This window comes from Notamacropus eugenii, chromosome 1 (genome assembly GCF_028372415.1).
Source record: "Notamacropus eugenii isolate mMacEug1 chromosome 1, mMacEug1.pri_v2, whole genome shotgun sequence".
NCBI lineage: Eukaryota > Metazoa > Chordata > Mammalia > Diprotodontia > Macropodidae > Notamacropus > Notamacropus eugenii.
Window position 1 is genome coordinate 508,625,510 of NC_092872.1, and position 15,706 is coordinate 508,641,215.

Genomic DNA, 15,706 nt, shown 5'->3' on the forward strand with positions numbered 1-15,706 from the left:
TCTTGGGCTGACTTCTCCTATAGAATTGTAATTCAGGTGACTCTACCTATCTTTTCTCTGAACCCTTTGAGATCTATTTTCCTAAAATTGAGAATGAATGTCAAAATATACCTGGTTTTCCTTTCCTTTATCACAAACTCCAAGAAGTAGTGATCACTTCCTTCCTAGGTTCATATCATTTCTATCCTAGCAGGAATGGATACACTTGTAATTTGCATTGATTTTCTAGTCTATTCATTGTATTAAATTAGACTAAAGAGTAATTTAGATCACTCAAATGTTGGTGATGAGCCAAGAAACTCTTCAATTTTTTTTTCAATAAAATACAGATTACATGAGAAAACAAGTCTGGTTATGCCCTGACACTTAATCAAGATATTTTTTCTGTATTTCAGTAGTTTCTGATGAGGTTATCACCCCTAAATAAGAGGATTAAGTTTTAATTAAAAAAAATCTTCTACTTTACAGTTACTTTGCAAAAACTTGATTTACACTTAGAAAAATTTATTCTTTTGCAAGAAAAGGGCAATAGAATGATATAAAGACAGTTAAATGGAGAAGAAATAAAATCTTTCTTTTAACTTTTCAATACATAAAATGATTATTTGTCCAAATAATTTCAACAACAGTCAAAATAACAGAATTATAGATGGAATTCCCTTTGTATTCTCTTTATAACTTGTCATAATCTCTTTACAATATTATTATAAAATGGAGATAAATATTTATGAAGCTGAAAAAGATACAGAAGTCTAAAGAAAATGAAAAGTATCTCTTATTGAATAAGTTTAAGCTTATTTCAGTTTGTCTTCTGTCAAAAAAATACACCCTTCTCAAAATAGAAAAATACATTAGCAATTTTATTAGGATTTGCTAAGATAGTCTTATATCCATCCTCCAAATTGTAATTTATTAGGTAAATATACTCGAGAAAGATAATCTGATGAAATAAATGTCAAAGCTTGAATTTCTGCCTTCATTTTCAATCCTGCCATTATTTCCATCTGTAAATAAACACAAAGTATAATCATACTAAATACCGTTGTTGTAGCAATGACATATCAGTAATGTTTTCCCTCCAACTTTGACTTGATCTTTTTCCAAACCATGTATACTAGCTTCCAGGGGAAATCAGACTGTTTATTAACTCTTGGAGCTAAAACCACCTATGTTAAGAAAAGTTCAGCTTTGGTTCCTTTTATAATTAAATCAGATCGAGGTTCCTAAAAAGGATTTGCCTTGAAGTTCCTAAATATTATTTTAAAGGATTATGTAACCAAGATAAAGGAAAAAATTCTCTTCATTCCTATCAGCATTTATAAAAGGAGTTGTTTAAAAATATCATCAATCATGCAGTATCAAATATCTTTGGAAGTCCCCTAAAAGAAACCAATTGTGACATCTAGTTGATGCTTACAAAAACTCAGAAAATATTTTCCAATATTTTCTTTCTATTGAAGTTAGTAAAACACATATAAATATAACATAAAACATTTCAATTTATAATCAAATAAATTCTGTACTTCTTTTTTCCAAAATGGTTGGTACGTAATATAAGGTCTCTTCAGGATGCTATCAAGTTTCATTTGGTCCCTGTTAGTCAGTGGAATTAATGTACCTCTCGGTATATTTAATCTGGAAAAAAAAAAAAAACAAGGTAAAAAAATAATAAAACCAAATTTTTTTTTGTAATTTGTATTTATAGTTCAAGTAGATTTCTTTCATAGTATCATGTATTGTTTCTATATTATTGTTTTTATGATACTGTATCTCTGCCAGGTAACTAGCCTAGTCAGGTTCAGAAAAGCTTATCTATCATCAAGTTGGCTCCAGGATAACAAATTTTGCATCTGTAGCAAAAGAGTTGCAATCTCCTTGAAGGAATGAAGTATGATAACTGAAAATAATAGATAAGAAAATTAGGGGAACCCCCCCAGCAATGTATAGTTTCTAATTAAAAGAATTCAAATAGGTATAGTTTTGGCCAAATAAACATTTTAAAAATTGAACATATAAGTAGCCAATAACTTTGGCATGAAGGAGCCATGTCTATGTTCAACAAAGTAGGACATTGGTTTCATTGAAAGAAATAAGAGAGAAGCAAGGAAAAAGGAAGAGAAAAAAAGGAAGGAAATAAAAACATGATAGAAGTGTTTCTGGAGAGTTTGTAGGATCAGAAATGAAGGGATAGAATTAAGATGCTAAACTATGGCATGCATTCCCCTTGAGAGAACACTATGTTTAGAGGGAAATACAGAAAAACACACTTTGATTACTAATTAATATACTAAATATATCCAATAGAACAGTGGTGTCAAACTCAAATAGAAATTGGGGGCTACTAAACATTCCATAAGGATCCTTGGAGGCTGCATCTTGACTTAGGAAACTACATGTTTACGTATTTCTTTTTCTGTTGTTGTTAATATAGTAACACATTAAAATCAGAATAGAAACCACATTTTAATCTGGTTCTGGCTGTACTCAGGAATATTGTGAGCTATATGTGGCCTCTGAGTCACATGTATGACACCTCTTTAAAAGAGCACATATCAAGTGCCCATTGACTCTGGCATATATAATAAATAAAGAGAATCTCAATTTGCCAGAAACTGTTACTGTAAACCTTTATTGTTTATTGGCATTTTTCTGTACTCTACTGTCATGAGAAAATAAATCACAAGCGAAGAGTAGAAACAAATGAAAGCAATTTCTACATTATGACATATGGTCAACATTCATTTAGACTAATATCCAGACTTAGGCTTCTACATGTATAGAAGTACACATATAATGATGATTAATTGTATTGATGACCATTCAATTAAGTTTAATTTATGGTATGTAGTAAGTGTATTAATGCATTTTAGAAAGATCTTCAGCTTACAGGGTTGAAAGAAAAGTTCTGATTAACTTTCAAATTAACTAAAGCATTTAGTCAGTTGGAATACTATTACCTAAACATTCAATTTAAGTAAATCTGAAGCAATGAACAGTTTAACTGAAAATTATATAAAATAACTGAGTCAAAGTAGACAACAAATGAAAACGGAAAATTCTCAACAATTCTCTCACTGATTTGTTTGAATTATTGTTACGTACTACAATATCTACAGAAAAATTATTTTTAAAAGGTCCTTTCTGTTAAACTAACCTTTCAATGTCAGAGGGAAGAAGACCAAGCCATCTAATAGTTGGAACTGTGAGATTATGAGCTTCAAAAGACATCGACTAAAATAAAGGATAAACATATATCAAAATATGGCAAAATTGCAGAGAATATTAGCACTCTGCCATCTTCATTTCTTTTTTTCGAGGCTATCAGGGTTAAGTGACTTGGCTAGCTAATAAGCATCTGAGTCTGGATTTGAACTCAGGTCTTCCTGATTCCACAGTCCACTGCACTAACTTATTTTCATTTCTAATATCCATATGATTGTGATATTTAGAAGGACTTGGTAGTAATGTTGTATGGCTCTTGCCTTCTACATGTTACCTGTCATGCAGCCTCCTACCCTCAAGTTTACAATAGTATCAGAAATGGCAGCAAAGTTTTAAATTAAGAATCTATTTAAGAAGAATAGTATTCAATATTTCTGGGTCTATTAGCCTTTTCCTAGAAACCAACATGATAATATAACTTGTCTCTTTTGCTTCATCTTCTATCATTGCCTTCTTTGATTCTCCTTATTCTATCACTTTTTCATATCAATGTATTTTTAAAAGAATTTGAGCATATAAAGAAAATATTGTAAATGTAAAAGTATATATAATTTTCTTAATCTCAGAAGCTCTAAAAATAAAACTGTAAGCACAGATATTTTGGTGAAAGTGGCAATTTCTTCTTGCAGTTGTAGAGAAAAGATATAGGATCCCAAATAGTTCCATAGGATCCAGACAATACTACTCCTACCAACTTGCTACAACCTTGGCCCACAAGATCCTATTGATAATGGATAATACTTCTTGTCTAATATTAATGCTATGTATTTAGTAGTTGTGCTGGTTACTGTGGTGTCTGGTATCACAATAAATTAAACATAGATTCGGTCATAGAATCTACATCTAGGCTGTCTGGTACATTTCCTAGTTCTTGTTTAACTCAATGATTCTTTATCAATGAAGAAATTGTCTAGTGTGATTAGTATATTATTGTAACAAATAAATAGTGTAGTAAGAGAAATATCTAGCTATACTTACCAAAGAACCATATTTGTAGATGCACATTATTTCTATGCCTATTAAACAAAATTAAATATCTGTGTTGTCAGATTTCATTTAGCATATACATATTTACATTTTATTTTCATAGATATTACATATAAGACAATATGGCAATCTGAGTTTCAGAATATAATGGACAAAAGCAATAGAGACTTGTCACAAATGATCATTAGCTCCTTAACTTCATTTAATAAATGACTTTACTCTTTAAAAATTAAAATCAATAAATCTTTCTCAAGAATTAATTAAAAGAGGGGAAAGAAAACCTCCCAAAAATAGGAGGAAAAAATCTCTCTTGTGAATATGGTGGAATTATTATTGTGTTTTCATATAGTCAATCAATTACCATGTGGATCAGCATCCACAAGAGTGAAAATAGGAAGGTAAAATGTATCCCACAGTTTCTTGATTAGAAGTCTTGTATTCAGATCTGGTACTCCTTTGCCCTAAGAATAAATTTAAATATCTGTTAGTAAAGGTAAAATTTGTCCCATAAAAATAACTCCCAAACTTTACCAGTGGTTTAAAGAAGGCCATTTGTATTTCAATTACATTTGATGACTCATGCAATTCTTATTAGAGAAAGTGAATAGTCTGAACCAACTTGACAAGCAAACGTGCTACTGAACCAAAATACTAACTGATCTTTAAGGGTCTTTACAGCTCTAGGAATCTATGCCATTCTCTGTATTATTGATGCATTTATCAACTATTAAAAATGTAGCCTATGAAAATGACACAATATTCTACAACAAGGGTTCTTAACCTTTTTTGTATCATGGACCCTTTGTCAGTCTGATAAATCCTTTTGATCTCCTCAGAATAATGTTTTCAATTGATAAGATAAAAAATACATAGAATATAAAGGATACCAATTAAACTGAAATATAGTTATAAAAATTTTTTAAGTTCACAGGCTCCAGGTTAAGAAACCTATATATAGTATAGTATATTATTTGAGGCAACATAAGCCCCCAAAATTACACAGAATAGGCAATATTATCTTTTCATTCTTTTTCTGACCATGATTTTGTCTAACCATCCTGTAACTGTATTTCTCAAGGTATAGTTTGGAAAACTCTGCCCTTTTCTTATTATACTTTCTTGCATGGGGAGAGCTTTAATTTTTAGAGCTTCAACTATCACCTCTAAACTTATTCTTAAATCTGAATTGCTATCTCTTTATCTAAATTCTAATCATTTATCTCTAGCCACTTAATATTTGCACTTAGATTTTTTTACTGTCACCTCAAATTAAATATGCTCACAATTAAACTCATGTCTTCCAAATCAAAATAACACCACTTCCTTGTCTTTCAGTGGCACCACCATTCTTTCTCCAAATGATTTAGGCTAAAAACCTTTGGCATCATTTTTTGCTTTTTCTCTCAGCTGGAATATATCCGTCAGTCACCAAGTTCTACTAATTTTTCCTTTGAAATAGCTGTTGTTATTTGTTTCTTCTTTGCCATGCCCGCTGTAATCATATTAAATCAAGACTTCATCTGGATTTACAGCACCCCTGGATTACTTCAAGAGCCCCCTTATTGGCCTCCCTGACTCCAAATTTTCCCTCTTCCTATCCTCCCTACTGCCATATTTGTTTTCTTTAACCACTACATCCTTTGTAAAGTTTTCTTGATCCTCCTCCTCCCACCTCCTCCTCTCATGCTAATGTTCTTTACTTCCTCAGTTTTCACATATATGAATATGCTAAAATACACATATAGGTATAAATGTATACATATATAAATTCATATGTGTACTGTATTTATTTGTGAGCATGTAGTATATGCTCACCTACTAGTTAGTAGGACATAACTTCCTTGAAGGTAGGAACTATTTCATTTTTTCTTTTTATACATAGTACCTAGAGTATACAAAGGGTACTTAATAAGGTTTGTTGAACTGAATCATGTCACTCTTCTGATTAAAACCTCAATAAAAAACTTAGTGGATGCCAGTTTCCTATTATGTTAAATCTATATCTGTAAAATGAAAGGTTGAATTAGATAATTCCTAAAGTTCCTTCCAGTTCTAAATCTTTGATTTCATGAAATAATATGGAATAAACTATTTGACTTTCAAGGCCTTTCATAATTTTGTCCCACACAATTTATTCATCCTTATTTTTTTATTATTCTCCAGCATAAACCATCAGTTCAAATTATGTGATTTTCTTTGTTGTTCCCTAAATATTCATTCTCTATTCTATTTCTTTATTTATGTGATTTCCTCATTTGAAATGCCTTTCTTGAACTGAATGCTTTCATATTATTCATTGATTATTTCATGCATATGAATCTGTTTCCCCTTCTAGATTGTCCTATCCAACTCTTTTTCTTGGCAAGGATCCTGGAGTGTTTGCCATTTCCTTCTCGTGCTCATTTTACAGATGAGAAATTCAGGCAAACAGGGTAAGTGACTTGCCCAGGTCACACAGCTATTAAGTGTGTTGGCCAGACTGAAACCCATGAAGATGATTCTTCTTGATTCCAAGCACAGTTTTCCATTCACTGTGCCACTTACTGCTTTTTGTATTTTTACAGTGCCTAGCCTAGTATTGGCTATGACTGTGTCCCAGTAAAATATGTTAATTGATTTGATAATAAAATATTATGGTACATAAAACTGTGTGTAGTGGTAAGTGAAGGGCAGTATTTGTGATTTCATTATTGAAATGAGCATCAAAGCTACATCATGGTAGTAAGACCCTTGTCATAAATGGCTAAAGTTGAAAATGGTACAATATCATGATTGGCAAACTTAACATTGTACCTAAAACATATACTCCTTTAATGAGGCAATGTGACCATCCACTGTGGATACTTACTACAGTAAATGGTGGTAGTTTTATCTTACAGTAATAAGTTAAAAATGAGAGGCAGTGGATTAGTAAACAGAGGGTCAGTTTCAAAGTCAGGACAACTTGGATTTGAATCTAGCCTCTGACTTATCCTGACTGTATCATCTTCAGCAAGTAAATTAGCATCTTAGTACTCCAGGTAATTCAGAAAGACTAGAAGTTACAAAGGTGGTGTCAACTTGTATTAGTTGAGGGATTTTCCTTACCAGGAGTTTCCTCTTTCAATGATACATAGATATAGACCAAAAAGGATAAAGACTGAAAATTTTGCCAAAATATGAACGCCTTTCTTAAATGGACATGTCTGTTTACTATTACAACTAGTTATTCAACACATTAAATTTAACAAAAATTTATTAAGCACCCACCATGTGCAAGGCACTTTGCTAGACTCTACAGATAAGCTATGAATGACACAGTCCCTGTTCCAAGGAGCTCACAACCAACTTGGGTGATAAGTCATATATAAAGAGAAAAGAATAATACAAGGTAGAATATGAGGAAACATCTTCTAAATAAGACAAAACTATGGAAACTGTAGAGATCTCTTAAAAACATTAAAATCCATCTTTGCAAAGCATGATCAAATCTTGAAACTTAAAAAAAGCTATCAATGTACCGTAACAATTATGCATGGAGATAGTTTGTTGCAGAAGTTATCATCTAGGAGTCGCTGAAATGTTGCATCTTTTTCTACAATTAGTAGGAACTTAGCATCTGTAGCCAAATCTTTTATGTTAAGTCAGAATTATGAGTAAGATGAAAGCAAGAATATTCAGCTTCTATAATCAACTGAATAATCTGTGCTTTAAGTAAACATTCAGAAGTAACCGTAGTTTTCCTAATTTAATTTTAGATTAAAAATGCATGTGAAAATGAACTTTTAAAACATGGACTATTTCTTAGGCATTTTAAAAATAGTACAACTTTATTTTCTACTCAAAGGATACTTCTGATTCCTTGGATATTAGATGGAACAGCAACTGCCTAAATATAAAAAAGAGATTTTTGATATAAAAAGTAAGCATACTCATATTTACTAAATAAAAACAAATTATATGGTAATCACCCTCCCAACCTCCACACATTAGCCATAGGAGATTTATGGTTCACCAGGAAATCAAACTTTGGATTCAGGCTATTTCCCATCCCAGCTTATAATTTCTTTCCATCTTGACAGAAAGCAACAGCACCAAGGTGAACAGAGTCTTCATTTCTTATTAAGAAATCTATTTAACTTTATTATCTATGCCTCCACCTTAGTAACCAGGCCATGCTTTGCTATTACATGCTTTCTGCATTTTAAAAGCCTAGAGTTGCAGTGTTAAATATAAACTTCATATTTCTGTATTTTACCAAACATAAAGATTTTATAAAATTTTGTGCTAATAAAGGGAAACAGTCTATCTTAAATGAACAACACATGCTTAAAAGTCTAATGATTGTACATTTGGGTAAAAATTATAAGACCAGTGCTACTGAAATCTGGAATCTCAACAAACTAGGCTAATCTTCCTCCTCCAGTTTTACGTTTGAAATCTTAAACTCCAAAAGAACATACTTAACAACTGTAATAATGTAAATGCTGTCAAAAGTATGACAAAAAGATGTTAAGGCATTACTGATAAATACCGTTGAACCACAGGTACAATTTACTTTGGTACCATCTTCTTCAATATAGCTTAAATTACCAGCAATTAGACCTTTTGAAGTAGACAGCTGGAAAAATAAAATTTAAACATATTTGATCCATTTTTTTTTGCCAATATAGTTGATGCAGTTTTGTTGTTCTCTGATTTAATCTACAATGCTATGTGTATTTAATATAAGGTTGCAAATTTTTTTAATTGTCTTTTTTTGTGTGAAATTACCAATCGTCAACAAATATTTAAGTATACAGTTTAAGTATATAAGAAATTGTGAATGCCTATTACATACATTAAATATTCATATATTTTGCAATTTAAGAAGTACAGAGGAAGAAAATATATGTATATAAATGAATATATATTACAATTTAGGAAGAGAAGGAAAAAATAATATGGATTTGTACTTTACTAAGGATATATATAGATTCCCATTGGGGGGAGGGGTAGTTCATACTTCAATAGGAGAATAATATGGTATTATTATATTATAACCAAGAGTATATTTTAAAAGTGCTCCTTTAACCTAAAATATAGCTGAATAATGAACATAAATTATATGTTTTATCCTTTTATATTTAGTAATGAAAAAGAATCCATCAAAGGAAAATGTCAACTGAGGAAAGTGTAATTCTAATTAAGATACTGCCTATGTAAACAGGATGAAACATTTTAATGAAACACAAAAAAGTTTATTTTAAAAGTTACTTACAATATGTAGATTTCTCCTTGGTACTTTTAACATACAGGAAATGTCATTGATTATATTGTCTACAGCACTCTGGTTACCAAATAGTTGGATATCAGTGTAATATATGTCTCTATGAAAACAAAATATCTTTAACCTTATTTTTTTCAGAGGAGAAGATAAAGAAATGAACATATGCAGAAAATATTTTGTTTTACTACTGATAGTCGTATTTCCTTGAATAAACATATCATTATACCATCAGAAATATTTAAATACCCTATAAACAAAAGGACAAAAAGTTGTATCTTTACCAAAGGGTATCCATAAAACAAAAAACATAGTGGCTCTATTTTTAATTCAATTAAATCCTCAGGTTATTTTTTTAAGAGTAGTTTTATAATTATAACATAGTTACCTCTTGGTTGCATAAGTGTTGCTTTGGACTAATTTGTAGATCATAGATAATATTTTAAGAATTAGAGCTGGAAAGTAAAATCAATTACATGTTATTCATTCTATTCACTGAACATTGTTATTAGCACAAGCTGTAAGGCCCTTCTTTTGAAAATAAAGTAATATGAACAAGGAAAATGCAATAATCTAAAAGAATACAACCATTTGTTAAATTAATTTCATTTTTATCACATTATAGTTATTTCCCACAGCATTTTAAAATATGTTCCAAATAATTAAATAGAAGATAAGAGATGTCCCAAGAATCAGATTAAAGACACTTGATTTTAAACCAAAAACCTGTAAAACTGATTTTCTATTGGATCAAGTATTCTGAGAGAATATTTATTCTAGAATTATTTTCATTGTTGCAGCACAAAATGTGGCATGTTAAAAGAATTAAACATTACAGAATGCAACATAATACAATGCAAACTAAAGAATATAATATAATCTATTCTATTTATTCATTAACCCTAAAAATCTAAGAAAATATTTATTTTTACCAAATCTTTGGGCTGATTGTGCTGAATCACTTTTGATTTTTTTGGTGGTACAATGAGGTATCATCTGTAGACCCACAGAATCTTCAAATCTAATATTTTTTTAAGAGGAAAACAAAATAGGAAAAAAATGAAGTTTGGAATGTCAGATAATATACTTAAGTACACTACTATATAAAACATTTAGGTTACAAAATGAGGACTAAAACTGTTCTAATGTTAAATTTATACTTTATAATTCAATGTGTGTTCTAAGTATATTCCTTGTGGAATAGTACTTTATTAGTTTATTTCCAAAAAATTACATGAAATTACTCCCATGGAAAAACACACAGTATTATCAAATTATGCACACTGTATTTTAATTTTATGATCATATTTATTACATTGAAAACTGCATATTAATTCTTTCCAAAGTTATCTGAAAAATATGGTGCTGTACACAATACAGCACTTTTGCAGTTACCAAATTGAACTACCAAATATGTCCTAAAGGTGGCAGAACACACCAAGCACAGTAAAAACATGCCAGGTGTCAATACTGAAAGATCCTGAATCAAAGCTGCTTCTAAAATGTGGTGTAAGTTTATATTACTCAATATAGTGAAATAGCAATTTAAAATTATAAGAATACCCTAATTGCATTCTATTATAGAAAACCAGCAATTTTAGCTACCTAAGAATTATTTCTATTCTGTTGTATAATATCAATCAACAAGCATTATGCTCGTCATACCATGAAACAGACCCTACTCTCAAAGAGATTACATTCTCTCTGAGGAGACATTTACACATATGTGTATACATATATATGTGTAAATGTATATGTATACACAGATGTGTATATTCAGCAAGAGACTGAAAAATAGATACAGATAGTGTGGCACAGGAGCTACAGAGTTAACCTTAAAGTCACAAAGACTTGTATTCAGTTCTATACTGTGACACTGGCTGTGTGACCTTGGGAGAGTCACTTAACTTTTCAAAGCTAATTCTTGAAAATGCTTACATGACAGAAGAAGGTGCTGTCCTGTATTATAAAGGGAGTTTGTTTACCTGGGATTCCCTATGTTAATAGCATTTACAGATCTAGTTCCTATTCTTCTCTACAAAATAAATAGAAGATCATTAGACGGGAAGAGTTAACTAGTAGCTGAGTAGTTCAGGAAAGTATCCTATTGCAAGGTACTACTTGAATCAAGTTTTGAAAGAAACAAAGTATTCAAAGAGATAGCAGTAAAGAGGGGTTGTATTCCAGGCATGGGGGAAAAGCTACCAGTATAAAAGTATGAATTTGGGACCAGGTTGTAAAAAGGCTTTAAAAATCAAACTGAGGCATTTGTATTTGATCCTGGAAGCAAGAGGGAACCATTTGAATTTACTGAGTAAGAAAGAGAGTGATATGGTTGAATCTGCTCTGCTGGAAAATCACTTTGACAGATGTATGAAAGATGGACTGAAGAGACAGAAGAGATAGGCAAGGAGACAATTTAGTATGCTTTTGTAATGGTCCATATGAGACATGATGAGGATATTAACTTGGGTGGTGGCCATGTGAGTGGAAAGGGAATGATGCCAGAGATGTTGTGGAAGTAGAAATGGTGAGATTTGGCAACTGTTTTGGACATGTGGTGTTAGGGAAAAAGTGGAGGTCAAGATAATGCTGAGATTGAAAACCTGAATGAAAAGGATTCCTAATAAGGCCCTTACCAGAAACTGGAAAGTTCAAAACAGGTTTTTTTGGGGAAAGATAATAAATTCTTGTTTTGGAAAAGGTGAGTATGAAAGCAATCAATTGAATTATAAAGTATGAAAATCCTTTCATTCAGACTTTAATGTGATTTAGTTGAGCAAATCTCTGTAAACTGAGAGCCTCAAAAAGAAAACTACAGAATCAGGTACAGAATTAAGTAATAAAATTGATTATAGGAATGACCAACAAGATGACAAAAATACTTCCTGATTTTTGTTATCGGAATACAGAATCATCTTGATTATAGAGTTAAATAAACATTAGCATTGACATTTACATTGACTTAAAACTTAAATATGAATAATGCCCACTTGATATTTTCCCAGTTTGATCTGTTGTCTATTGTGAGAAATGGTGCTTCATTTCTTGCCAGGCTTGTGATGATGTCTTGGATAATATTTTCTATAGATGCAAGAACCTCAGAACTGAAATTATGAACAAATAATGATTTAATATGACAATTGCAATTATTACTTTAGCCTATATAATGTCAGATTCCTCTAAATCAATAGTATTTTTAAAATTATCTCAGTAGTCTTTGGATTTTTAAAAATAATTTATTCACTGTGTACATGTTTATATATGTATGTATATATGTTTATATACGTATATGTTTGCATTTCTTCCACTAAACTGTGGAAAAGCTATAGATAGACAAGGTGCTACCTTTATACCTATTATGAGAAGAGTGTAGTTATATTTTTTTAGACAAAGAAATTCCAGTTTGCTTCAACTTTCTGTTACCAATTCCACCTACACTAAAATCTAATTACTGTCACTGGGAAAGCATGCTCTAGGAAATCAACTGTACACGTCTTTATAATAAAGGACAAGGGTCTTGCAAGAACTAGTTTTTAAAAACCTATTCTGATTTTCCGGTGAGTTATGTTAACCTAAGATACAATCACGTAAACTGCCAATTTAAACTACAAGTTTCCTTTCCCCTTCACTCTACTTTAATTCTGTTCAAAATTTAATTATTCTGATAGACATGTTTTTATTTTGTTCTGTTGAAGGACATGTTATAATAAGTTATTTGTTTATAACACATAGAGCGAGGGCATTAATAAACCAGGAAAATACAACAGAATGACAGTAACATAGCTCTTAAAAAATAATGGTTATAATACAGGTAGATAACAACCAACTGTAGATGCCCCATTTTCATCATAAAGATTTTAAGTATTTATTTTATACGAACATTTGTCTTAACTTTCAAGAATACTTAAAAGCATTATTAGCTAAAACGGTGGATTCCAGTTAGGGAGTTCTCACATCCATCATTTTCCCTCTGATCTAACCAAATAAATTCCTTGGATGTCCCTTTTTTTTTTAAGTATACAACTTAAGATCTTTTAGAATGAGCTAGAATCATTTTATTTTAAAACAGGGTATGCACCCCGCCCCTCAAAGAGACTAACCGCACCGACAATTTGCTTTCTGACCGAAAAAAAAAACACCAAAAACCAGACAAAAAAAACAAACCCCAAACCCCGTGCTAAGGAGCAGAAGCCCAGCAAGTGTTACCCGACGACGCTAATGCCCCGTAAGGTTTCCCCGCCAGCGAGGCCAAGCCAGGCGGGGCCGGACGGCCCGCACTAAGGAGGACCAGGGCTGCAGAGGCTCTGACACAAGCACGTAGGGCCGGCAGAGAGGGCCGCGTCCGCGGGGAGCCCACCCTGAGGTAACAGTTTAAAAGAGAAACCTAAGGCTGCTCAGGAGGTGCAGGGGCTACTCCCCCCACTCGCCTTCGAAGTCAAAGGAGGCTGGTGGAGAGATGCTTGCGGGGGGCTCCCCCCACAGGCGCGGTGGGGGAGGGGCGACCCCTTCCACACTTAAAAAACAATCCAGCTCTCCCTGTTCGCTACCTCGAGGCCTCCTTACGGGGGGCCTCCCCTGGGCCTTCCTTAAGGGATCCGAGCAGGGCGACCCTGTGGCGGTCCAGAACCCTGAAGAAAGAGGCCTCTGGGCCCATGGGCGCAAAAGCCATGGAGCGCGGCCGGGTGAAAGCGAGAGAGCGAACGCGAGAAGGCCAGGTGCCTGTGCGTCGGTCGCGTCACCGCCGCTCGCTCCCGTCCGCCCCCACAGGTCTGCCTCAGGCTACTTTCCCCACGCGCTTTTTTCTCCCACCAACCAATCCGAGGGGAGGAAAGGAGAACCCACCAGCCAATCCCAAGTGGAGAAAGGGGGAGGGGGGAGCTGTGACGGGAGAGAGCGCGGGGACAATTGTGCGCATGCGCCCCCTACCAGTGTACTTGTGCAAGTGCCTCCTGTCAAGCATGGTCTTCCCCGGGGTGTACTGCCGTGTTGCAGCGTGCTGGTGCGGTGACTAGAGAGCTGGTCTTAGAACCAGGAATACTTTGTGTGCGAGTATTAGAGGCTGCCTGGAGGTACAGCGAGTAAGCCTAGAGTTCAGCTCCAGTTTCAGACACTTTGTAGCTGTGTTAGCCTCTGTTTGCCTCAGTTTCTCCAGCTGTGAAGTGGGGGGAATAACAATGGCACCCACGTCGCAGGGTTGTTGTGAAGACCAAATGCCAGGCACGGTGCCCGGCACATATATGCCCATTTCCTGCGAGTCCTACCTTCGGTTTACACTGGCTGTTAATCTCTCGGTCTAGTTAAGTTACAAAGAAAACGGCTGGTTGGTTTTGATACTGTGAGTTTCCTCCCCTGAGAGATCTCTGTACCAGTGAAATCTCAGATCTCCTTTTCCCAATGCTAACCTGTAGCATTCTTTGATTAGAATGTGAGGTCCTTGAGAGCAAAGGTCTGTCGGCTTTCCTTTGCTTCCCTGTGCTTAGCAGAGTGCAGGTCATTGTGGTGAGCCCTGAGTGAATGCTTCTGGACAGAGTGTGAATGTTGGGAGGTGACACCCAGGAAGCCCTTTCAGAGAGGCAGTCTTGTCCTTTTACCAATAACCTAGAGAAACACACCAAAACCATTTAGCAGATTTCATCAGTTCTTTACGGTCTTTATGCCCACTTTCTCCCTTTAATTATGTATTTCTCCTACAGCAAGGGAAGAGTATTTATTTTGCCTTCACCCTTTATGGGGAGACGAATTTTTCACATTTCCATAATGCTTTAAGGTTTACAAATTTACAAATCATTTTCCTCACAATGTGGGTGTGGGGGAGAAGAGGGGAGGTGGTTGGAGCAAGTATTGTTCTCACTTTACAAATGAGAGAGGTAAAATGATTTGCCCATGGTCTCACAGTTAGTAATGTTACGCATGGATATGAAACATTGGTCTCTTTACTGTTAAAGTTCAGCATTCTTTCCACCATACCATGCTGTCTAGCTAATGCAGGAGCATCCGGAGTGGAAACATCTGGGAAGGGAAAGCATGTACTCGCACTGTCTTTTAAATTTCTTGCCTATGGGGCAGTCAAGTGTTGTTTTCTTATACCCTAGGGAAAATGATGAGGCAGCCACAGAGAGAGAGAGCAGCATACACAGAGACAGAGACACTACACCCTAGAGAAAACAATCTCTGACAATCTTTTGAGTTATTATTTTAAATAATGAGTTGCCAAACTCCACTGTCTATGTTACCTCAATTCTCAGTGGT

General features: G+C 33.8%; 1 protein-coding gene across 4 annotated transcripts; it reads right to left on the minus strand.

Annotated features, from left to right (window-relative positions):
* Positions 1–833: 833 nt before the first annotated feature.
* On the minus strand, positions 834–14,238 carry SPO11 (SPO11 initiator of meiotic double strand breaks). 4 transcript variants are annotated; one of them, XM_072633459.1, is made up of 13 exons: positions 14,005–14,238; positions 12,448–12,561; positions 10,387–10,475; positions 9,843–9,909; positions 9,449–9,557; positions 8,723–8,809; positions 8,041–8,077; positions 7,710–7,819; positions 4,571–4,670; positions 4,201–4,238; positions 3,155–3,231; positions 1,524–1,635; positions 834–1,004 (listed from the first exon to the last, which is right to left on the minus strand). In XM_072633459.1, exons 1-13 carry the CDS (start codon positions 14,124–14,126, stop codon positions 885–887), a joined length of 1,182 nt encoding a protein of 393 aa, XP_072489560.1. In that variant the 5' UTR covers positions 14,127–14,238; the 3' UTR covers positions 834–884. The 4 variants fall into 4 exon arrangements, with proteins under 4 accessions (XP_072489560.1, XP_072489561.1, XP_072489564.1 ...); XM_072633460.1 differs by having other exon boundaries at positions 7,710–7,807; positions 14,005–14,235; XM_072633463.1 differs by lacking the exon at positions 8,723–8,809 and having other exon boundaries at positions 7,710–7,807; positions 14,005–14,235.
* Between the last annotated feature and the right edge of the window lie 1,468 nt (positions 14,239–15,706).

Coding starts and splice junctions, on each gene's coding strand:
- SPO11 (XM_072633459.1), bottom strand. CDS start 14,126: ATGGCTTTTGCGCCCATGGGCCCAGAGGCCTCTTTCTTCAGGGTTCTG. Junction 4,671..7,709: donor CTCCATGCATAATTGTTACG/GTACATTGATAG, acceptor ATTTATTCTTAG/GGCAAAGGAGTACCAGATCT. Junction 3,232..4,200: donor TCTACAAATATGGTTCTTTG/GTAAGTATAGCT, acceptor CCTTTATTTTAG/TCGATGTCTTTTGAAGCTCA.